This window comes from Nycticebus coucang, chromosome 3 (genome assembly GCF_027406575.1).
Source record: "Nycticebus coucang isolate mNycCou1 chromosome 3, mNycCou1.pri, whole genome shotgun sequence".
NCBI lineage: Eukaryota > Metazoa > Chordata > Mammalia > Primates > Lorisidae > Nycticebus > Nycticebus coucang.
The window spans coordinates 22,956,753-22,981,503 of NC_069782.1; the positions used below are offsets into that span (position 1 = coordinate 22,956,753).

Consider the following 24,751-nt stretch of genomic DNA (forward strand, 5'->3'; position numbering starts at 1 on the left):
GCAGGTGCCCAATGTGTCAAAGGTACTGATGTCTGTGCTACTGGCTGTGATGCCCACTGTCTTCCCATCAAGGACACCTTGGCCATTGCCAGTTGAATGTTCTGCCAGTGCCACTGAAGCCTGCCAATGTGGACACCATTGCCAACTGCTGGTGCCCAATACTGAGGGCACCAAGATCTGCAATGTGGCACCACCTCTCTGGCTGATGGAGTTGCTGTTGCCAATTCTGCTGACTCCTTTTGTTTCCAGTGTCCAAAAAGTAATTTATGATACAGCTCGTAGTTGATGCCTCTTCATCTTAAGGCATGGTTCATGGGAGCTGGGCCAGGGCACTGCCAGAGCACCAGATCCTGAAATCCATTCAGACTCTCCCATGTCCTCTGATACTCATCTATTGTCCCTTGAATCAAATGCATATGCCTTGACCACCTTCTCTGGACAAAGTCATTTGAGGCTCCTGGATTCCTCACTGAACACAGACTCCTGCAAGACCAGCCCTGCCAGTCGGCCAAACATTCTCACTCATGATAGATGAGCACGGTCATGTCCAAGACCCATGCCACACAGCTGCAGCCATCAAGCTGACAGATTCCTAATCCACTGGTGGAAAGAAAACAAGGAGCATTTTATTTTGTATTTCAGGAAATCATACTGATCTACCTTCAAAATATCCAGAATCTGGCAGTGCCTGTGGTTCAAAGTGGTAGGGCGCTGGCCCCATGTGCCAGAGGTGGTGGGTTCAAGCCCAGACCTGGCCAAAACTGCAAAATATCCAGAATCTGACTATTTCTTGCCACCTTTCTTCAGCACCCTGTCCAGCTCAACAGCATCTTCCTTCTGGATTATGTTCACAGCCTCTAAAAAGGCCCCCCTATTAACTAATATCAACATAGCAGTCGGTGTGATTCCACTGAAATATAAGCTAGACTGTGTCTAGCTAGACTGTGTCTAGCTTATATTTATGTGACTGTGTCACATCTCTGCTCAAAATGAAAGCCAGTCCTAACCAGGCCTTCTAAGCCCTATATTATGTGTCCCTGCTACCCCCTGTAACATGCCCCCACTCCCTCCATACCTGCGTGCACTACGCCAGCCCATTGGTCTTGTTATTCCTCAAACATACCCTGAGCTCACTCCTTCTTGAGGTCCTTTGCCCTAATTGTTCCCTCCGCTTGGGAATCCTCTCCCCCTAGTTGTCAAATAGCCAATTCGCCCTCCTTCAACATTTATTTAAATCCTGCCTCCTAAATTAAACTTCTCCAGCCTACCCTGCTAGTTCATACCACCCTTCCCCACCATACACACTCCAGCATCCCCAGTCCCTCGACTGTCCTGCCTCTTTTTTCACGAGCTCTCATCTTCTACTAGAGTATGTACCTTACTTATTATGCTTATTAATTGTTATCCATCTCCCCTGATTAGAAGGCAAACTCTACAAGGAACGGAACCTTTATATGTTTAGTTCCCTGGGCACATCCAGAACACTGCCTAGCAGATAGTAAGGTACACTGTTAGTATTTGTTGAGGGAACAAGTGGATGGATGGATGGGTCAGTCCTCATCTTTGTAACTCCCTAAATAAATGTGGGTATACCACTTTTTGATTGCTATGTAAATAATATCCTTTGTACTGCTCTACTCAGGCAGAACATAAGCTATTCATTTGTATACTGCTAACTTTGGTTTTATGCTACATTTATCTGTTTGAAGTGCTTCAGTGGGTGATGTTATTATGCACTTGCCTTGAGGCTCTGAGAAAGGACATGGTTTTTAAATATCAGATAAATAGAATTAACATTCAGGCCATTCATTATCTTCTGAAGACTCAAGTTTGGGGAAATTTGTTTAAGTCAAGACTAAAAGCATGCAAACAATTTTCCTGATTAATAGTGGCGTTTAAAGCTTCTGTTTGAAGAGCAAAGCAATGTGGTACATACCACCAAACAACTACATGAACGTCGGAAAGCATGTACTGTCAGAGAAAAGCAAGAGACCCCATGTCTTTTTCTAAATCTAGTTCTCATCACTGGTAGAGCTTGGAAATGTGAATGATGGTGAGCAGTCTGGCACTTCCCCCTAGCTGTAATAAATCCTTATTTCCTCTTTAATCGGAACCTTTGCTTCGTCTAGAAGCTTTGCAACAAGGAAATAAATGAAACAAATAGTGATGTCTTAGCAAAGAGCTCTAGGGTCAACATTATTTCAACAAGGATTTTAGAAATGAAAAGATGGTTAAAAAAAATACATTTCCTTTTACTGGATTCTTCAAAAACATCTCTTTACCAAAAGCTGCAAGGAGAAGTAAAAAAGCAAAAATCGTTCAATACGATCATTCAGTCTCAAGGACCATGTTTATGTGTGTGCTTTGCGACGGCTCAGTTGATCTTTCATGGAAGCCCGACACAGACCCTATGTGGCAGAGAGCTGTTGTCAGGTGGCTGCACGGATAGTGTCACTCCATGAGCGCAGACGGACCTGAGAGGAGAGGCCTGAGGAGTAGCCCACTCACGCTGCCGGCAGAGCGACGAAGAGATTATTCTGCAGTTGTTGCAGTGGTGATCGTCATCGTTTCCCAACATGATTCATAGGACTTGTCTGTGCTGGTGACTTTCCTCACTTCACTTGTGATCAGTCCAGTGCCTTTGACCACAGGGAACATCCCTACCGCTGGTGGCTGGAGACAAGGCCAGTCTGGCTGGCACTTCTGCGAATGTTCATGCTGTTGGAAGTAGATTACCTTTGGGTCTTGAAAACTCGTTTTTACCCACACAGACTTTACTGTCCGCTACTTCTCTTCTAGCTTACTCCATGATCTAAGACCTTTCAGAATTAGGAATGCTTCGGCCCTCTCTGGGCTAGACTTTAATTCATTTCCTTATTCACGAAGTAGAAATTGCGGAACATTAAAAGACAGTGTCTAGTCCAAAGCCCTTTCCTTTCCCTTTATTCCCCCCAAATATGGTGCCAGGTAAGATGCAGGTATTACTTCTTCACTGCCCCTGCCTTGTGCCTAAATCTAGGCGTCTTCTAGGCGTCTTCAACTGTCTGAGCACTCAGGGAGCCCCAAATTGGTGGTGGAAAAACAATAGAAAGGGGACATCCAGACACAGTTCTCTTACCTCTGAGGGTTTAGGTTTCTCTTGATTCTTGTATAGAAAATATATCCATAAAAAGTCTGATTCTAAACAAAGCAGCACACGGAGCCCTCCTGGCTACAGCTGCACAACACAGACCTTGCCGCACGGGCTTCCTGGCAACAGCCACGGTGTGTTAATCCTTTCTGTTCCCAGAGAAGGAATATTATCCCGTGGAGGACCCAGGTTCTCAGATTCCATAAGGGCATTTTCCCAAAGATCACCTAAAACCCTTTACAAACGAGACGACAGGTGAAATCACTTTAGGCTCTATAAAGACCCATATAGTTGTTAAGTGATGTTCTTATCACTAATCGTGCTATCCACTTTGTAGACATGTCTCTCCCAGCAAAGTGGCACTGCCACAGATGGTGAGGGGCAGACGTTTGCCTGGGGCCCCGTGGTCAGTGGATCAGCCTTTCTCTTTCATGTTCAATCAGTCTTTTAAGAGCCACTGATAAAACAGCACCGTGATGTCTAAGCCCAGGTCTCACAGCCTACAGGAGATTTGATCCTCACACTACTTGACAGGTCTGCATTTGGACCTGGCAGCGCTGTCTGCTAACGCTGCTTGAGCTGGCTTATTTTGAGGAACTTCTGTTAGTCTTGGGTAGCAGCAGGACAAAGCAGAAGAGTCTAGAACAAGGAGCTGGAATAGAGGGAAGTACCCAACGGGATCTATATGACAAAAGCCATATCAGGCATGAAGTTTAAGAGCACAAACTTACATCCAGGTGGGAAGAGAGAAGCCACAGCCCATTGCAGCTTCCTAAAGCAACTGGGCCTGGCACAGCAGAGCTGTTGGTACAGGGGGTCTGCATAAAAGGTATGTGTGTGTGTGCGTGTGTGTGTGTGTGTGTGTGTGTGCACACAACCAGACAGTGGCATGCCGAACAGACGACAGCCCTCGCTCACATGAGGACCTTCACCAGAGAGGGACAGGTACCCCACATGCAAGCATCCAGCTCGCACCAAGGCTAACCATGCAGCTTCCAGACACTTGCACTATTTTAACCCAAAGCCCATGAACCCCAAGTTAGCTCCAGCTGTCCTTCTCAGCTCTGTTATTTCCAAGAAAGGTAAGCAGAATCCCTCCACGAAAGGCCAGCCCTCCCACTGGGCCTGTAGCTCATCATGCCTCTGCCCCTCCTCAAACTAGAGTCTTCATTCCTTATCCCTCTCTGCGCCTTTTCTTTTGTACTTTCTAGAGCCCCATCTTCTTCCTTCTCGTCCCCAACTCCTCAGAAGTGTAGTTTCGATTGCACCTTCCCTTCATCCCTAACTCTTGCTGCAGCCCCATGGAGAACAGCTCTGTGCCCCTCTCTGGTAGCCTGGTAAGGTCCCTGGTAGCCTGTTGGCCAGATCCCACAGACCTCCTCCTGGGTCCTCTCATCAGATTCTCCCAACTTTCCCTCTCGACTGGCCACACTCTGCTTGAAGCTGTGTTTCTCCTGCTTGTTTTCTTGTCTTGATCACTCCATTTTTGGTCTCCTACATTTCCTTATTCATTGAAAGTATCGGTTCATTCTGGGGCCACTTCTCACATGACACCACCACCCTCTGATGTCTCATCTACGTGTGATTTCGGCTCCCACATATGATAAAAATAAACTTTATTGAGAGCTTCTCTGTGCAGGGCACTGTGCTACATCCTACTTGCGTTATTTCAATGGGCTACATGTGACAGCCCTCGGGGGTAGATATTCTTTCCATCCCTCACATTTCTAATCAGAAAAGAAGGGATGCTTAGAAAGGATGAGTCATTTCCTCAAGGTCGGACGGCTAATAAGCAGAGGCTGTCCCCTGTCCTGAGACACCCATGGCCCCATATCACCCTAGACTTGTCCCCCCAACTTACAAAGCACCATTCCATAACATAACATCATTAAGTTTTGTGTCTCAAAATTATTCACGCTACCTGTGTCTGTTTTATTTTCTCTCTCAGGTGGTACCACCACCCTGAACACAGGGATCCCAGGTAGAAACCCGGTGTGTTCCTGCATTTTCCCCTTTTCATCCATGCACAGGTGGATGGGGATCTGATTGGCAGCAAGATGCCAACAAATGCAGTTCACAGAAGCTAGAGGTGAAAGATGGGGAAATTTATGACCACACAAAACAAGAGCTAATGAGATGTAAGGTTACGTGGAAGTGCATGCTTCCTGTAATAGTTCTATATGAAATTTCCTTATTTTGGGTAATGTTTGTATTCATGGAGAGGCTACTGCTACTGAAATAGAGACCTTCATAATATAGTGGTCTTAAAAAATAGAACATTTATTTCTCTCATGTAACAGTTTCTGAAATGAGCAGTCCAATTTACAAGTTGGCTCTGCTCTGTGCAATTCTGGAAGGAACCAGGACCTTCTACACATTGTTCTCTCATCCTCTGAAGCATTGACACTCAAAGCGTGGTCCATGGACTGATCACCAGGAAGCTTGTTAGAAATGCAGATCCTCCTTCTAACCTAAGGACCAAGATCCCCCTGTGGTTCTTATGCATATTAAGGTTTCAGAAGCATTTCCCAAGCTCTAGGGCAGTGGTTCTCAACCTTCCTAATGCCGCGGCCCTTTAATACAGTTCCTGTGGGTTGCAACCCAAAGGTTGAGAACCACTGCTGTGGGGCATGTTGTGGGGGGACATTTTCATCTTGGAAGACCACATTAATTCAGTTCTAATTAAATAAGATCACATTCAAAAAACTTTAATTAGATATATTTTAAAATATACATTAATTTATAAAAATATAACTACTATCTACTTAATTACAAAAAAAATGAAACTACTTGTGAATTTTAAAGTTTACTAACCTTTTAATGACTTTATTGTATCTGTGTTTTCTTGGAAGCATTCATTTCTTTGAATATGTGGTTGTAGCATGGAGGTCCACAGTTTCAGTTGATTGTGTTAACCCAAATCATCAGTCTTGATTTGGGTTAGGTAGGAGAATGTAGATTCATAGCAATAAGTGATTGAAAAGCCAGAAAGCATTGGCATGTTGCCAAAGACTGGGTATTTCACTGTATTTTTCCATGTTTTAATTAGATTTTTCTTAGCATCAAACAATGATTTAAAATATCATCTACGGAGAGCTCAGTTCCATGCATAGGTCTTCAGGTGCCTTAGAGATACCAAGTAGATGAGGCTGAAATGCTAATTTGAGTGTGATGTTATGATTCTCAAAGTCAGTGAACCTTTCCTTGTGCTCTCAAATTAATAGATCCATAACAATTGCATCATCTTCAACTGATTTCCATATATTGATATCATCCTGCCCATCAATGACCTTTGCAAACTGGATAAAATGTTATCCGAAGTTTCCTTTTAAAGAAGAAGCGTTTTGAAAAAAGCTATTTTCAAAATGATTGGATTTTTTGCCATAAATCAAATATTCGACTTAATTTTACCTTGCAAAGAAATACTCAAGTCATTATGATTTGATATGATATCACACAGAAATGCTGTATTCCTACAGAAATCTTCTTTCAATAATTCACATTACTGACTCTGTTCTTCATAAAACTTAGCTATCTGCTCTGGCATAGATAACATTTTGGCTAATAGTTTGTCCTTGTAACAGGCAATGCACTGTAGGATGATACAGTAAATCCACACCAAATACCCATTGTTCAACTTTCTCCATGTTTTATTTGCATGAATATAGTTCATAATACTTATAACTTTCTGCAATGTATCACTTAAAACAGTAGCTTTAGCCCAAAGATTTTTCTGATGCAAGATACAAAGAAAAAAAATGAGAACATCTGGATCTGCTTATACTTTTTTTTTTTTTTTTTTGAGACAGACTCTCACTTTGTAACCCTCAGTAGAGTGCCATGGTATTTTAAGTCACAGAAATCTCAAACTCTTGGGCTCAAGCAATTCTTTTGCCTCAGCCTCCTGGGGAGCTGTGACTACAGGTGCCCACCACAATGCCCAGCTATTTTAAGAGACAGAGTCTCACTCTTGCTCAGGCTGGTCTGAATCTATGAACTCAGGCAATCCAACTGCATTGGCCTCTCAAGTGCTGGGATTACAGGCATGAGCCACTGTGCCCAGCCTGCTTATCCTTTTTTTTTAAATCTATGCAATAAACCCTTCATGTTTTCCCGTCATGGAAGGTGCACTGTCTCTACATACGCTCACTATATCTACCAAGTTCAGTCCAACTTTACATTTGTCTTGAAATTTGTTGCAAATATCTATTCCCTATTCCTATTTTCAGGAATGCCCAAAGTAAGTTACTCTTCATAGCAAAGAAAATAATCTGTTATGACGTGAATGAAGTATACTACCTACGTCAAGTCAGTAGTACCATTCATTCATCCAAAGAAGTTGAACATAGATATTTTCCTTTTGAAGTATTGTATTAAGTTTTTCTGTTAAGTTGAAGTCAATTCGTGCTGCTGGTCAGTTATGGTTCTCCTTGAAAGAAGCAGTTGTTTATACTTGGAAACATTATCAGGTTCTAAGCATCCTACGACTTTGACAATGCATTCTTTCCCAATCTCTACATCCCTAAATGGCTTCCCTTTCTCTATATCCCAAGTATATAAGCTACTTTATAAGTTGTTTCCATGGCATTATTTCCAGGTCTTATTGCTGCTTGAATGAATTATCTTTGCTTTTGCTTTTCATCTTTCAATTTCTGCAATAAACCTTTGGTGCCTCTCCCTCTAATTTAAAATGTGTATTGTCCTTATGAATGTTATAATGTTGAAGAGCACTGATACTGCTGTACCACAAAGCAAGCAAATCATCATATCTTTAGCAGAAACAAAATAATATTGCAATTCCTAATCCTCATTTAAAAATCTGTTTATATTCAGCAGCATTCTCTTGGTGTTCTTTAGCATGATGGGCTGGTGGGGAGACAGAATTTAAGCTATGCAGCTACTCTCAAATTTCACTTCAAACAGAAACACAGGGCACCATTGTCAAAAGCTAATAACAGACTGGCCAACTCAACCCCCATAAACTCTCACAAACCAGCCTGTGGGGTAGTGGTGCTGGTCAGATGGGGGAAATCAGAAGTAAATCATGACTGTAGCAGCCATCAGGTTAGCCCTTATGGCTTACTAATGCCCTAATTGTGCTGATCAATATGGGAGGATTCTTTTTTAAAAATTATTTTATTCTTTGATATTGTAAGTATTTTAGATGCATTCATTTAAAAAATATAAAAGACAAAATATATTAATAAGAGTAAAAGGATTTGTTCTGTATAATTTGGTTTCAGTCAAACAGTCTAGAAAGCTACACATGTTTTTTTAGGCCACAGGTTCTCCGTCCCTGCTCCAGAGTGTTTTCCCTGTGTGGTCAAAGCTGGGCTGAGGGGACTGGTGATCCAGTTTATGGGAAGAAAAGAAAAAAAGAAAATCTAGAGCAAGGAACCTCTTTTCTTGGTTGGAAGTGACCTGGAGGTTTAAGATCAGTCATATTTTTGCAGCAGCAACCAGAAAAGAAGCTGGTGTGTGTTGTCTCTAGTTCTTAAAGAACCCACTTTAAGCCCCATTATGTACAAGAAAAGAGGGCAGTCTTGCAGAGTTAAAGAGTAGCCTCTGTCTCAATTCTGAAACACATTCAGACATGAAAATATCTATCTAATCCATTATGGGCCTTTTGGGGTTCCTTATTCTCTTGGTCTAATTCCCTTGCTAGTATCATTTTCTGGCTTAACAACTTATTACATTGAGACCTACTTCTCTTCCTGTAATCCCAGATCTGTTACAACATATACCTACCTTCTTCCTCTCTTTACTTTGTTTGCCTGTTTTATTGTTATTACCTTCTTATCGCTGTACGTGCATTTTCCATCTTGTGGCTTCATCATCTTATAAGGTCTGTCCTTTTCTGAGCAGACATAGCTGGAGGCAGGCCGTGAAGAATAATGAGAGAGAGAGAGAAAGAGATGGAGATGTGAGTGACGGACCCAGAATATTTCAATTAAAACCAAGAAAGTAAGAGACTAAAGCTGCAATGATCATGTCTTCTTACAAAAGTTTTCTAAAGCCTTAACCCTTAAGGGCAGAGTAAGACGGTTTTGGCACACTGGAGGCTTGGCTGTTGCCCTGGGTAGAGTGCCGTGGCAACCCATAGCAACCTCAAATTCCTGGGCTAGGTGGTGCCTGGACCTCCTGAAGATCTGTGCCACAACCCCGCACCAACCGGGCCTCTGCATGCCCTGACCAGAAACTGCGGGAGCCGTGCAACCCTGCGTCCTCCCTCTTGTGTCCTCCCAGCCTCCACACTGGCCTCCTCATCTGGCCAGGGATACTGGTAGCTGCGTGCCCTCTGGAGCCCTCCCTCGCTCTACACAGAGCCCTTCCCCTGGCCAGAGACTGCTGGAGCCTTGCGCTCTCTGTGCCAAAGTCACTGGGTGCCAGGCACTCCCAGAACCGTGCACACCACCTCCCGCCCTGTTGCTGGATCCAGGTGTGTCACACGCCAGAGCTGCTTCCACAACCAGAACTCCCTACCTGGAGCAGCCCCAGAGGAACTACACAGGGTCACTCCCTACAAAGATCAAGCAACAATAGAGTGATCCCGCTGAGATCTAATCTTGGAGAGACACCTCCCCAACTCTGAGGACAGCTAGAGGCAACAGTGAAAAGCAATCATGAGGCAAAATCAACAGAAAAACTCTGGCAATATGAATAATCAGAGTAGATCAACTCCCCCAAGGATCAATAGGGCAGACACAGCACAAGATCCCATGCACAAACAAATAGGTGAGATGTCAGAAATCGAATTCAGAATCTGGATAGCAAATAAGATCGAATTAGAACTCCAAGCAGTAACCCAAAAGATATTTCAAGAATTCAACAAATTCAAAGACCAAATGACCAAAGATTTTGACACATTGAGACAAGAAGTTGCATCCCTCAAAGATCTGAGAAACACAGTAGTATCCCTCCGTAACAGAATGGAGCAAGCAGAAGAAAGGATTTCTGACATTGAAGACAAAGTTTTCAAATGCTCCCAAACTCTCAGAGAGGAAGAGAAATGGAGGGCAAAAACAGATCACTCTCTCAGAGAGCTCTGGGATAATTAGAAGAAAACCAATATTCATCTTATAGGGATCCCCGAAAGCGACGAAGCGGCTTCACAAGGCACAGAGTCTCTTCTCCATAAGATTATGAAGGAGAACTTTCCAGACATGCCAAGATATTCTGAAATTCAGATAGCAGACAGTTTCAGAACTCCAGCATGACTCAACCCGAATAAGACATCCCCCAGACACATCATAATCAATTTCACTAAAGTTAATATGAAGGAGAAAATTCTGAAAGCTGCCAGATGAAAGAAAACCATTACCTACAAGGGGAAGAATACTAGAATAACTGCAGATCTCTGCTAAAACCTTTCAAGCTAGAAGAGGATGGTCATCGACTTTCAATCTCCTAAAACAAAATAACTTTCAACCCAGGATCCTATTTAATTTCTCATTTATGATGGAGAAATTAAATACTTCAATGACATTCACATGTTGAAGAAATTTGCGATAACTAAAGCAGCTCTCCAGGATATTCTCAGACCTATCCTCCATAAAGACCAGCGTAATGGTCCACCACAAAAGTAAACCCACCCAGAAAAATTTGATCAAATTCCAACTTCCACAGTCGCAAAAGGATTAAAAATATCCACTGGCCTCTCGAAAGGCTTATCGATATTCTCAATTAATGTGAATGGTTTAAACTGTCCTCTAAAGAGGCACAGATTGGCTGACTAGATACAAAAACTCAAGCCAGATATCTGCTGCATACAAGAATTGCATCTTACATTAAAACACAAATATAGACTCAAGGTGAAGAGATGGTCATCTATACTCCAGGCAAATGGAAAGCAGAAAAAAGCAGGCGTTGCAATCCTGTTCGCAGACGCAATATGCTTTAAACCAACCAAAACATGGAAGGATAAGGATGGACACTTCATATTTCTTAAAGGTAATACTCAATATGATGAGATCTCAATTATTAATATTTATGCACCCAACCACAACGCACCTCAATTTATAAGAGAAACTCTAACAGACATGAGCAACTCAATTTCCTCCACTTCCATAGTAGTTGGAGATTTTAACACCCCTTTGGCAGAGCTGTATAGGTCCTCCAAAAAGAAGCTAAGCAAAGAAATTTTAGATTTAAATTTAACCATTCAACGTCTGGACTTAACGGACATCTACAGAACATTTCATCCCAACAAAACTGAATTCACATTCTTCTCATCAGCTCACGGAACATACTCCAAAATCGACCACATCCTAGGCCACAAACCTAACCTCAGCAAATTTAAAAAAAAATAGAAATTATTCCTTGCATCTTCTCAGACCATCATGGAATAAAAGTTGAACTCAATAACAACAGGAACCTGCATACCCATACAAGAACATGGAAGCTAAACAACTTCATGCTGAAGGATAGATGGGTTATATCAAGATTAAGAAGGAAATCACCAAATTTTTGGAACTAAACAACAATCAAGACACGAATTACCAGAACCTCTGGGATACTGCAAACGCAGTCCTAACAGGGAACTTTATAGCACTGCAAGCCTTCCTCAAGAAAACGGAAAGTGAGGAAGTTAATAACTTAATGGGACATCTCAAGCAACTGGAGAAGGAAGAACACTCCAACCCCAAACCCAGCAGAAGAAAACAAATAACCAAAATCAAAGCAGAGCTAAATGAAATTGAAAACAAAAGAATTATACAACAGATCAATAAATCCAAAAGTTGGTTTTTTGAAAAGATCAATAAAATAGATAAACCTTTGGCTGACCTAACCAGGAAAAAAAGAGTAAAATCTCTAATTTCATCAATCAGAAATGGTAATGATGAAATAACAACAGACCCCTCAGAAATTCAAAAAATCCTTAACGAATACTACAAGAAACTCTACTATCAGAAATACGGAAATCTGAAAGAACTAGACCAATACCTGGAAGTATGACACCTACCAAGACTTAGCCAGAATGAAGTGGAAATGTTGAACAGGCCTATATCAAGTTCTGAAATAGCATCAACTATACAAAATCTCCCTAAAAAGAAAAGCCCAGGACCAGATGGCTTTATGTCAGAATTCTACCAAACCTTTAAAGAAGAACTAGTACCTATACTACTAAACCTCTTCCAAAATATAGAAAAAGAAGGAATATTACCCAACACATTCTACGAAGCAAACATCGCCTTGATCCCCAAACCAGGGAAAGACCCAACAAGAAAAGAAAATTATAGACCAATATCACTAATGAATATTGATGCAAAAATACTCAATAAGATCCTAACAGAATCCAACCACACATCAAAAAAATTGTACACCATGACCAAGTGGGATTTATCCCAGGGTCTCAAAGCTGGTTCAATATACGTAAATCTATAAATGTAATTCAACACATAAACAAACTAAAAAATAAGGACCATATGATTCTTTCAACTGATGCAGAAAAAGCTTTTGATAATATCCAGCATCCCTTCATGATCAGAACACTTAAGAAAATTGGTATAGAAGGGACATTTCGTAAACTAATAGAGGCCATCTACAGCAAACCCATAGCCAATATCGTATTGAATGGAGTTAAATTGAAATCATTTCCACTTAGCTCAGGAACCAGGCAAGGTTGCCCATTGTCTCCATTGCTCTTTAACATTGTAATGGAAGTTTTAGCCATTGCAATTAGGGAAGAAAAGGTGATCAAGGGTATCCACATAGGGTCAGAAGAGATGAAACTTTCGCTCTTCGCAGATGATATGATCGTACATCTGGAAAACACTAGGGATTCTACTACAAAACTTTTAGAAGTGATCCAGGAATACAGCAATGTCTCAGGCTACAAAATCAACACCCATAAATCTGTAGCCTTTATATATACCAACAATAACCAAGCCGAAAAAACAGTCAAGGACTCTATTCCTTTCACAGTAGTGCCAAAGAAGATGAAATATTTGGGAGTATACCTAACAAAGGATGTGAAAGATCTATACAAAGAGAACTATGAAACCTTGAGCAAAGAAATAGCTGAAGATGTTAACAGATAGAAAAACATACCATGCTCATGGCTGGGAAGAATCAACATTGTTAAAATGTCCATACTGCCCAAAGCAATATACAATTTTAATGCAATTCCTATTAAAGCTCCATTGTCATATTTTAAAAATCTTGAAAAAATAATACTTTGTTTTATATGGAATCAGAAAAAAACCTCGAATAGCCAAAACATTACTCAGCAATAAAAACAAAGCAGGAGGAATCACGCTAACAGACCTGAGACTGTACTATAAATCGATAGTAATCAAACAGCATGGTACTGGCACAAAAGCAGAGAAGTAGATTTCTGGAACAGAATAGAGAATCAAGAGAATCCAGCTACTTACTGTTATTTGATCTTTGATAAGCCAATTAAAAACATTCAGTGGGGAAAAGATTCCCTATTTAACAAATGTTGCTGGGTAAACTGGCTGGCAACCTGTAGAAGATTGAAACTGGACCCACACCTTTCACCATTAACTAAGATAGACTCTCACTGGATTAAAGATTTAAACTTAAGACATGAAACTAGAAAAATACTTGAAGAAAGTGCAGGGAAAACTCTTGAAGGAAGCGGCTTGGGTGAATATTTTATGAGGAGGACTCCCCAGGCAATTGAAGCAGTATCAAAAATACACTACTGGGACCTGATCAAACTAAAAAGCTTATGCACAGTCAAGAACATAGTAAGTAAAGCAAGCAGACAGCCCTCAGAATGGGAGAAAATATTTGCAGGTTATACCTCTGATAACGGTCTAATAACCAGACTCCACAGAGAACTCAAACGTATTAGCAAGAAAAGAACACGTGATCCCATCTCAGGGTGGGAAAGGGACTTGAAGAGAAACTTCTCTACAGAAGACAGACGCACAATCTACAAACACATGAAAAAAAGCTCATCATCCTTAATCATTAGAGAAATGCAAATCAAAACTACTTTGAGATACCACCTAACCCCAGTAAGAGTAGCCCACATAACAAAATCCCCAAACCAGAGCTGTTGGCGTGGATGTGGAGAAAAGGGCACACTTCTACACTGCTGGTGGGAATGCCCACTAATACGTTCCTTTGGAAGGATGTTTGGAGAATACTTAGAGACCTAAAAATAGACCTACCTATAATTCCTTTACTAGGTTTATACCCCAAAGACCAAAAGTCACAATATAACAAAGACATCTGTACCAGAATGTTTATTGCAGCCCAATTCATAATCACTAAGTCATGGAAGAAGCCCAAGTGTCCATCAACCCACAAATGTACTAGCAAATTGTGGTACATGTATGCCATGGAATATTATGCAGCCTTAAAGAAAGATGGAGACTTTACCTCTTTCATGTTCACATGGATGGAACTGGAACATATTCTTAGCAAAGTATCTCAGGAATGGAAGAAAAAGTATCCTATGTACTCAGCTATGCTATGAATCTAAATTATAGCTTTCACATGAAGGCTGTAACCCAACTATAGCACAAGACTATGGGGAAAGGGCCAAGGAAGGGGAAGGGAGGCGGGAGGTTTTGGTGGAGGGAGGGTAATGGGTGGGGCCACATGTACGGTGCATCTTAGAATGAGTACAGGCGAATCTTACTAAATGCAGAATACAAATGCCTACATACAGTAACTAAGAAAATGCCATGAAGGCTACGTTGAACAGTTTGATGAGAATATTTCAGATTGTATACGAAACCCGCACATTGTACCCCTTGATTGCACTAATGTACACAGCTATGATTTAACAACAAAAAATAGTTTTCTAAATTGGTGGTTTTCAAACATTCCTTTTTTAAAGCATGGAAAGTCTTTCTTCCTCCTCTTACGTGTATAAAATGCTTATAACATGAGGTATTGTGGTTGAAGTAGTTCAAGCAGTCTCAGAGCCTAGGCTGGTCAACTATCCCATAGATACCCCCCTTAAAATCCCAGAACAACACAGCACACACCTTACTGTCACTCTGCCCCGTGTCACCTGTGATGTTGACAGCGTACACTCTCTGAGGCCAGGTATGCTTTAAGAGGCCCCTGGAGGGAAATCACTGTGCACTCAGGTGGAACAACAATGGCAAAGAAGGTGTTTGGTAAAACATGTCAATATGTCTAAATTTTCCCAAGACTGGAGTCTCACTACTACCTCCAATTTCCGTCCCAGTTTGGGTTTTCCCTAGACTTGGAATTCAACTACTCGAATCAGATTGCCTTGGTGTGAGCCTCTGTTAAAAATGCCTGCTCCCTGCCCACCTTCCATGCCTCAGATTATAGACTCAGATGGTAGAGTGCTGGGCACAGATTTCCATTCACACTCAGCAATGCTGCTGGCCCGCAGGCCCCTAGAGCTGCCTCTTCCTAGCCCTGTCTTGCCAGATGTTCCTGAAATTTCACCCTTGCTAATTTGAGAAAGCAGCCACAGTACTCCCCGTGGGAACTGTTGAAGATACATGAAAGAAATGTGGATACCATCTGACCTTTCGTCTACATGTCCCATTATACATGTATATAAATATATACAGAGGGTGCCAAAAAGTGTATACGCATTTTAAGAAAGGAAAATACTGTATGAAAATTGTAACCCTGGATACATATTAATAATATTTGTCATCTTGTATATTGTATCTTGTATCTCTTATAATTGCAGAAGTGAAATGTGACTTACTTGAATATTACAATTTTTTTTTTTTTTTGAGAGAGAGAGACTCTCTGTCACCCTGGGGTAGAGTGCCATCGTGTCATAGCTTATAGCAACCTCAAACTCTTGAAGTCAAGCAATCCTCCTGCCTCAGCTTCCTAAGTAGCTGGGACTATAGGCATCTACCACAACACCCAGCTAGGTTTTTTCTATTTTTAGTAGATACAGGGTTATACTTTTGCTCAGGCTAGTCTCAAACTCCTGAGCTCAAGCAATCTGCTTGCCTTGGCCTCTCAGAGTGCTAGGATTACAGGTGTGACACTGCACCTGATTGAGTATTATAATTTTAATACAGTTTTCTCCTTTCTTAAAATGTGCCCCCCAAAAATGGCACCTGAGGTTACAAAAAAAAGTACGCATATTTTAAGACAGGAAAAAATTGTGTTAAAATTGTAATACACGAGTCATGTTTGGCTTCTGCAATTATAAGAGACACAAGATACAATAAACAAGATGAAAAACTTGATTGGTACATATCAAGTATCACAATTTTAATACAGTATTCTTCTTTCATAAAGTATGTATATAATTTTTGGCACCCTCTATGTGTATATGTATGTGTGTGTGTGTGTGTTTTTGTTGTTGTTTTTTAGTTTTGTCTTTGGGTGCCTTTTCTCTTTCCTGGATAAATAAATTGGATACTAATTGAAAGTTAATTTATCAATCGTGGAATTGTAAAATTTAGGAATTATAAAGACGTTTTGAGATCACTGGTCCAACACCTTCATTTTCTAGATGACACCACTGAAGCTTAGGGGTGAAGTGTCTTGCCCATAGTTCCACAGCTGATAGAATCCACCAGGCTATGGAAACAAAATCTATTCCGGTTTATAACACAAGACACTACCTGGAATTGGGCCTCGGTGTTGGAGGTTTTAGATAGTTTCAGTGTTATGAGTAGGTATTAAAAATAAGCTTACTTGTTATAACATGGAGTACAAAATGCAAGTCTCCCCCACAAACAGATCACACCAGTGATGTGATTTCATTTCATTTTCATGTGTTCATCAAATCACTTATAAACTTTCAGCAAATTCCTTTTATGTGTGAGATGATCTGCTGGATAATTTAACAACCTCAAAAATGATTAACACCTGATTTCTTCCAAAGGGGGTAGGCAGTCCCCTCCAGAAGACAGAAACTCCCCTCTCTGTTACTGTGAGCAGATTTTTTTGTAATACCATAATAGAACTATGGGCAAATAACTACAGAAATCTAGCAGAAGATATGATTTTTACTTGGAAGGAATAGTAACATTAGAGAAAGCTTTACAGGAAGTAATGTTAATCAAGACTTTTTGAAGGATGGATAGAATTTCAGTGGGAGAAAGAGCATTCTCAGCAGAGGAAATGACGTGAACAAACGTACAGAGGTATATTGGGCTTGCAGGATTATGCACCACCAAGCCTCCAACTCAAACAATAAAGAATTACTCAGTTGAGGATCAATAAAAACGTAAGACATCAATTTTTTTACGTGACACTGGTGTTTGCTCAGCTCAGCATCCAGAATCCTTCTCAGTCTCATGGAGATGCATTTCCCAATGGATTCATAAATCATAGTGTCTAGTTATATCTATAGACCCCGTGTACAAACACCAAGGGTTTTGAAACAAGGGCTGACTGACTCTATTCTGTTTTTACCTGTTTATGAAAGTGTCAATAGTTTACAGCAATCACAAAAAGTACATATTTTTCTTTCTCATGGGTCTGCAGGTCAGTTGTAGTTCAGCTAAGTTCAATTGGACTTTCCTGAGTTCTGTGGAGGTAGGGTAAACTCCAGGCTTTCATCCTTCAGTTTAAATCGAGGTTTGCTCCACAAGCCTTCATTTTTCTCCCAGAACCAGCAGTTAAGCAACTAACTCAGCACTTGCTGTTCTTATAATAGAGCCTAAGAACACAAAAGGATTCGTAGATCATAGGAAAAAAGGAGCCTCATCTGCAAACGTCCACTCTGACACTTCTACCCATGTCTTGGGCCAGCAGTGATGAGCCTGGGGGTAACTCCAGCCACAGTGAGGTGCAAGGTAGATCCCCTGGACAGGGGCTCAGAGACATGGCAGGGAGAGAACAAAGAAGTGGAAACAATCCAATCTGCGTGAGTGACCTTGTTGGACCTTGCTTCTGAAAAAATAGCTGTCAGCTACAGAGGAAAGGAGAAAAGATGTTAGTAGAATAAACCCCTTCTAAAACAGAATAAAGAAGGAAGGGGGTGAGGGCAGAAGGAAGGGATGGGAGGGGGGGGAGTGTTTTGACTGGAAGTTGAAAAGATTTGGAGCCCAGGGCATCAGGTTATGCAATTTCTAAATGAGGATGGGCCTTATTTAGAGCAGTGGGGAGGGAAGATAACTAAGACTTATTGAATAGCTATTATATTCAAAGCACTGTAGTAGGCAGCTTACATACCCTATATAATATAATCCTTATGACAACACTTGGGGTCAGTATTATTAGGCTTATTATATAAAAGTGGAAATTGAGGATCAAAGAGGTATGTAACTTGCCAAAGATCAACCATCAAAGAAGTGGGGCTGCTGGGATTCTCAGAGTCCAAAGTCCATTTTAGAAGAAAGCAGGCAGGTATGACGGCTCATGCCCGTAATCCTGGCACTCTGGGAGGCGGAGGCAGGTCGTTTAAGCTTCCCCAAAGGGACTGGCACCTCTCTCCTTTATGGTTCTGAGTTCTCCAGCACTGGGACATGAAGGAGAGGTTGGAGGATGGGCAACTTCTTTATGCTTAACTTGAGCTCAGGAGTTCAAGACCAGCCTGAGCAAGAGCAAGACCTTATCTCTACTAAACATAGAAAAACTAAGCAGGCATGATGGTACATGCTGTAGTCCCAGCTGCTCAGGAGGCTAAGGCGAGGATTGCTCAAACCCAAGAGTTTGAGGTTGCTGTGAACTATGATGCCACAGCACTCTAACCAGGGTGACAGAATACGACTCTGTCTCAAAAAAAAATAGAAGGGAACTGAACTGAGAGGCCTCTTAGAAATCAAATTTATAGGACTTGCTGTCCTGATTAGATATGATGGTGAACAGAAAGAGGAAAGTCATGTGACTCACAAGCTTCTACTCGGGGCCATGAGTGATAGTTCCCCCATTAACTGAGATGGGAAACTAGAGTCAGAGAGCCAGTTTTTGAGCTGAAGGAGATAAAGAAACTTATTCTTGATTTATGTTGGCGATACCTATACATCTGTGTGAGATGTCCTATAAATGTTCCTTAGAACTCTAGAAGAGAAACCAGTCCTGGAGAAATCACTCCAGAAATAGGGGCAAAAGCATTCCAAGCATGGAAAATTCTATTAGAAAAGGTATGACTGGGTCTTGCACGGTTCATGTTCAAGGGTTGGCTAGCAATTTACTCTTTTGACATATCCATGTGCAGTCACATTTATTGGGTACATAAGGAGTGGGAGATTAGGATGATGTCAATTTGCCTTAGATGCCAGAAATGGGGCGTTTGGACTTCTCTGGAGAAGGAGCCACTGTAGCTTTTCACACGAGGGTTGTCTCTACAGTCTGGCTTTTAGAAGACTAATGTAGTAGCGAGATGCAGGCTAGACCAAAGGTGTGAGGCCATGTGGAAGACTATTGTGTTTGTTTTTGCGAGCACTAACAAGAACCTAAGCAGGGGAGTGGCAGTAGGAACAGAAATAAAGGAACAGATGGGAGAATTGCTTTGAAAGAAATGATTGTGCAGCACAGTAACCGTTCTGCATATCGTTAAATACGCATCAAGTTAATTTTGTAACTTCATTTGGCTCTAATGGTTTCCTCTCTTCAGGTATGCAGAAGCCTTCATAATTTATCAGTCATCTGTTCACATGTTTTAATTAAGAGTTATAATTTCCATGAGGGAGAGACTATGACTCTTTTGTTCCCTAGAATTTCCATAGTATTCATCAGAATGAGCGCTGATTAAATAGTTAGGGAATGCATGGACGGGTGACTCTGCCCCTGCACACATCGGCATACCCATTTCCAGGGTCTTCAGTTCTGCCTCTGAGCCCACCACATGTTTCTCTCCCTCTCACCTCTGTAAAGGTGGGTCTGGGAGAATGTGCCTTACAGGCGTCATCAGACCACGGAGCAGTCTGCATTCAGTGAGATGCTGATTCATTTGCTTTTACTTTTTCTACTCATTGCCTTCAACCAGCTCGGCTGATACTTTACTATTTCTTAATATCATCTCTGACATCTACAGTAGCTTTCAAGACACGTAAAATACCAAAAACTTAGCTCTAATCCATTTTAAACCTTCAGTTTTATCTTCTTCCTTTTCTCTCATCCCAACTTCAAGCTTTTCCAAAGGGACTGGCACCTCTCTCCCTTCTGAGTCTGAGTTCTCCAGCATTGGGACATGAAGGAGGGGTTGGAGGATGGGCAACTTCTTTATTCTTATCTGCATTTGCCTTGCAGTCCTCTGGTGGGCTCCCTGATTCTCTGGCTAACACTGACCATCAAAATGTCTGTGATGCAGGTGGCAGCTGACTGGTCTGTCAAAGGAGTGACATAGTGCATAGGGGCAACCTGCGGGTACCCCACTGCACAGTTCTCTGATATGGGACAACTTGACTCTTCCCCAGGTGGAGTCATGAAGACTCCCAAAGCTTGTCACCAGTCTCCACTGCTGGGGTAGTCAGCTTCTTGGGTAGGCCAACAGCAAGACCTTCCTGCCGGGTTGTTATTATAACTTTAAGTGTAGTGATTATCTCTCTCTTTCTTTCTTCCTTCTCTTTCTTCCTTATTTCCTTATGGAGCTCAAGTGATTGGTTAAGTTAGTAGTTAGTTCAACCACCTCTTAACAAGTCCTGGAGAATGCTCTTAGCCCCCAGATATTTGTAACTGTCTATAGGATATGAAAATACTTAACACCTATGAGTTTCGTCTTTGGGTCCTAGTCTCCAACTTGACACATTGATGATATCCAGTTCCTTATGAATGCCACTAAAGTGTAGATTGCAAACCTCCAGTTGTCATTCATTACACATTTGTTGCTATTATGTAATAAATACTGAGCTAAGTGTTATGCGAACAAACCTTTCATGGCTCGTTAAGATGCGTCAGTTGATCTATTAAAAGTGAAATACAAAAGTCTAAAGCAGTTCTGACTCCAATGCAAGTAATGAATTGCTCTGTAATTTTAAAAATAGAGAGCATTTAAATCTCGCAATGAGAACTATACTGGGGAGTAGAAAAACAGGAGAAAGTAAAGGAAAAAATGTAACTTCCAAGAGAGAATCTCAAAAATGAGAACTCTGTAGTGACAGAAAGCTTAACATGTTTAAGATTAAAATCTGAATCCCTGGTGCCCAGACTAATCTTTTCTCTGCTCACAAGTCAGAATCATAGAGATTTCCATTAATATTTATCTCTTTAAATCTAAAGGTGGAGGAAAATCCGTGTTGTGTTTTGCCTGGTTTTGCAGTTTCCATCATGAATTTCACTCAAGGTTCAGATCGGGTCGATGAGAGGTCACTTGTCCCTCATCACTGAAGTAGGAGATTGGTGTGGCGTGCACAGGGGCACAAGTTTTAGAAGTGAGTCACTTCAATAACCAAGAACCACAAATTCAGCTAAAATTTCAAATAAAAGCTAGCTCCAGGACTAGAATAATCCATACAAAATTTTAAACCCAGAAGTTCCTCTTGCTTAAATTACTTTCACACTCCAATTTAAACTCAGAAACATTATGTCGCTGTCACACTTCTTTGTTCTCCTAAAGTATTTAAAAAAATAAATCTGTATATAGCTGACAAAAAATAGGAGTCTGTCTACCAGCCAGCTCTCTACTCATGTCTAACATACTGTAGACTCGATCCAGAACACATGGTCCTGAAACACCCAAAAGCCTCTTCTTCACTGGCGTGTCACAGCAGCCTGTTCCTCCAGCGTGTTTGCGGTACCCACATGTCATGTCTTGCATAAGCGAGAATTCCTTTTGAAGCTTCAGTCATGCAGTATTGTTACATGCTTTGATGTTGCACCGACAGGAATTACCACCTGTATTTTGGAAGCGTACTTCTTTGTGCCTTTGGCATTGAACTTCACACCACCCAACTGACGTCATTTTCGATTCCATCCCACAGAAAACCAATAATGTCTGTAATAGAAGGTTGACATATTTAGATCTTTCCCATATGGAGTTAATGTAACAGCTAAATTGGAAATTTCTGGGTGCATTTTTGAAAACTAATTCAGCATGAAAATTATTAATGGCTTTGAATTGTGCTCAGAGTGTTTTCTTTTCCCTTGTTTGATTCTCCAGAAAGATCTGTTGCTTCATATCAGATAAATTTCCAAGCCTTCTTTGCACTTGAAATTGATCCTACTGTGATTTTCTTAATTACAGATGAGACCCATTGGTCATGATGGCTACCATCCCACATCCGTGGCTGAATGGCTGGATTCCATCGAACTGGGGGACTACACCAAAGCCTTTCTAATTAACGGCTACACATCGATGGACCTGTTGAAAAAAATCTGGGAGGTTGAACTTATTAATGTAAGTTGATCTCTTAATGATTTCTTTCCCCGTCAAACATCCACAAATGAAATTTTACTACAAGTGGGTCATTATTTCTTTCTTTATAACTGTTTGGACATTCAAACAAGGATTTACAGATATACCTTCTGTTTAAAATATATATCGAAGCTCCAGAATCATCATTTCCTTTTGCACTTTTGAGCTAGAGAATTCAGAGATAAAGAGAACTCTCAGGCTGTTTTACAACATCTAAGAAAACCTTCCAGGCATCTTTGTTTCTTCCTTTTCATGAAATTTTGTCAGTTTAGGACATGGATATGGTGACGGATAGTCTCCCATCCTGATCTTTACTCACACTTACTGTTGAAGATTTAAATTATCATTTTTTAGTTTCCTAACTCTATCCTGCTTCCTTAATCACATATATAAACTCCATGCTTACAGAGACTGCTGTTGTTCTTACTAAATAGGTTGCTGTAATACCACAATTTTCTTTTCTGAAGCTGGTGTCTAATCTCATGTTGTCTCTGTTTTATTCATATACTTGGCATCGATTTCCTATAAAAACTGGCCGACATATGTTAGCATATATTCAAGCCCAAGGAGATCAACTAAACCTAAATAAACGATTCTGATACTTTTCCCCATTTCACTTTTACTTCTCTTTTTTCTAATGGCATAAATAAACAAATTAGATGAAAAGATAATATGCCATGATTTTGCGTTCGAATTATACTTGGCATTGTAAACATCTCTTTTTAAAAGTGACAATAAGACATCATTTCATCTTTTAGAGACATTTTAGGTTTATATTTTAGTGATCGGGGAAGAAAGCATTCACAAACGGAAAGATAAAGCAAGCAAATTTCTGCTGGTTCAAAACTGCTCTGTCTTCCCTCTTGATGCCGCTTTCTGTCCCTAGGTCCAGTTTGTACATAGTCTATGTCATTATTTATTTTAAATGATGCTTATTATTAGAAACTACTAATTCTTGGCTTTTAAAAGTCTGTCTTATAAAATATCTTTTCTAGGATATTTTATAGAAATTGTTCTTTAATCTCAAAATCCCATTAAACAGACTAATCCTTAGCTTCTAATTTGCCATTACTGACTGTTGCTTGTAGGTTTGCTTGTCCCATCCAAAAGCCATCATTGTTTCGCAAGAAACTCACCATCCTACTTAAAGGCTCTGGTTACCTTCCCCTATAGTCTATATGGCAATGGAATTAACTGAAGCTGTATTGCTTTGTAGTTGCATCAGCCTAAATTTCAGTTCTCTACCAAGAACTTGACACTCGCATCATTGCTGCCCTTCAATACTTGTTCAAGGGTTATCTATCTTCCACAGATGAACAAACAGACTTCCAAGTTGAATTGCATGCCAGTTAAAGAGTCAGTGCGATGGCTGGACAAACATCTCTCTATAACATCTTCTGAATAACATTGCTCCTCACTGAAGAACAAACACAGCAGGTGGTACATGGCCACTCTCCTCCCTGGCATTAGCAGTAATCCCCTTCAGAAAGAATGGATTTCAATAGGACTCTACTATAAAATGTGTTCCTAAACAATGATCGTTTACAATGTGAGGCTCTATGTCTCTGAAAATCCAGGTACATGAACTAATGATTATGATGTAGGCCTGGACTCTCACTTTCCTCACTGGTCAGGGTAACGGCAGCCTGGCCTCAGGGACAGCAACAGTTACCGGAGGGACCATGATGGCCCCATCTTTACTGCCAGGGCTCAGGGGCTGATCCACCCATGGGCCCAATCAGTCTTGATTTGAGACAGAAAAGTGGTGTTTTTCATCTATGCTGGCTCTTAGGGTTTTCCTGTTAGCTATGCTTTCTCTAATACAACCTGACTTTAATCCAGGAAGAAGAAGTGCTTGTCATAAGCATTGCATCGAAATTTGAAAATAGTCACTGCCTTTTAGATGGTAAGACTTAACTCCTCTGGCCTGGGGCACACCATCTGTGTCCACCACCAACCCAGCGTATTTTGCTTAAAGTAAACTTACCGAATTTAATATTCCTCATGATGTCTTTATGAGCAAGTTCACGCTGTGGATGGTGAGACTTTGCAAGTCATTTAACTCAGTAGAAATATTAAGTATGGACAAAATCTGATCTGAAGCCTCAGAATTAGAAATCAGAAAACAAACTTTTTATGCCCAGTGGAACTGGGTAGTTCATTAGGGGATTTGAGTTTATTGAGTTTTAGAATAAGAAAAAAGCAAATCATGGGCCTTTTGGCTTACAAAGCTTTTGACTGATCTCAAATTCAGGACTTTTGTTTATCCCAACTAATGAGGAAATATACCCAGGTCCAATAATCCTACACTAATAACCCATAATTTGTTGTTTTCTAGCCTGATGGGAATGTACAGTTACCTTGATTTAGAGCAAAGCCTTTTA

The 24,751-nt window shown here is 40.9% G+C and overlaps 1 protein-coding gene across 17 annotated transcripts in view; it reads left to right on the plus strand.

Annotated features, from left to right (window-relative positions):
- The window catches only part of ANKS1B (ankyrin repeat and sterile alpha motif domain containing 1B), a 1,177,049-nt gene that overhangs the window by 839,997 nt on the left and 312,301 nt on the right, over positions 1-24,751 (plus strand). For all 17 annotated transcript variants that reach the window (XM_053582560.1, XM_053582555.1, XM_053582557.1 and 14 more), the window contains one exon: positions 22,197-22,349. In XM_053582560.1, the coding sequence (XP_053438535.1) occupies positions 22,197-22,349 (153 nt within the window). The remainder of the gene's footprint in view (positions 1-22,196; positions 22,350-24,751) is intronic.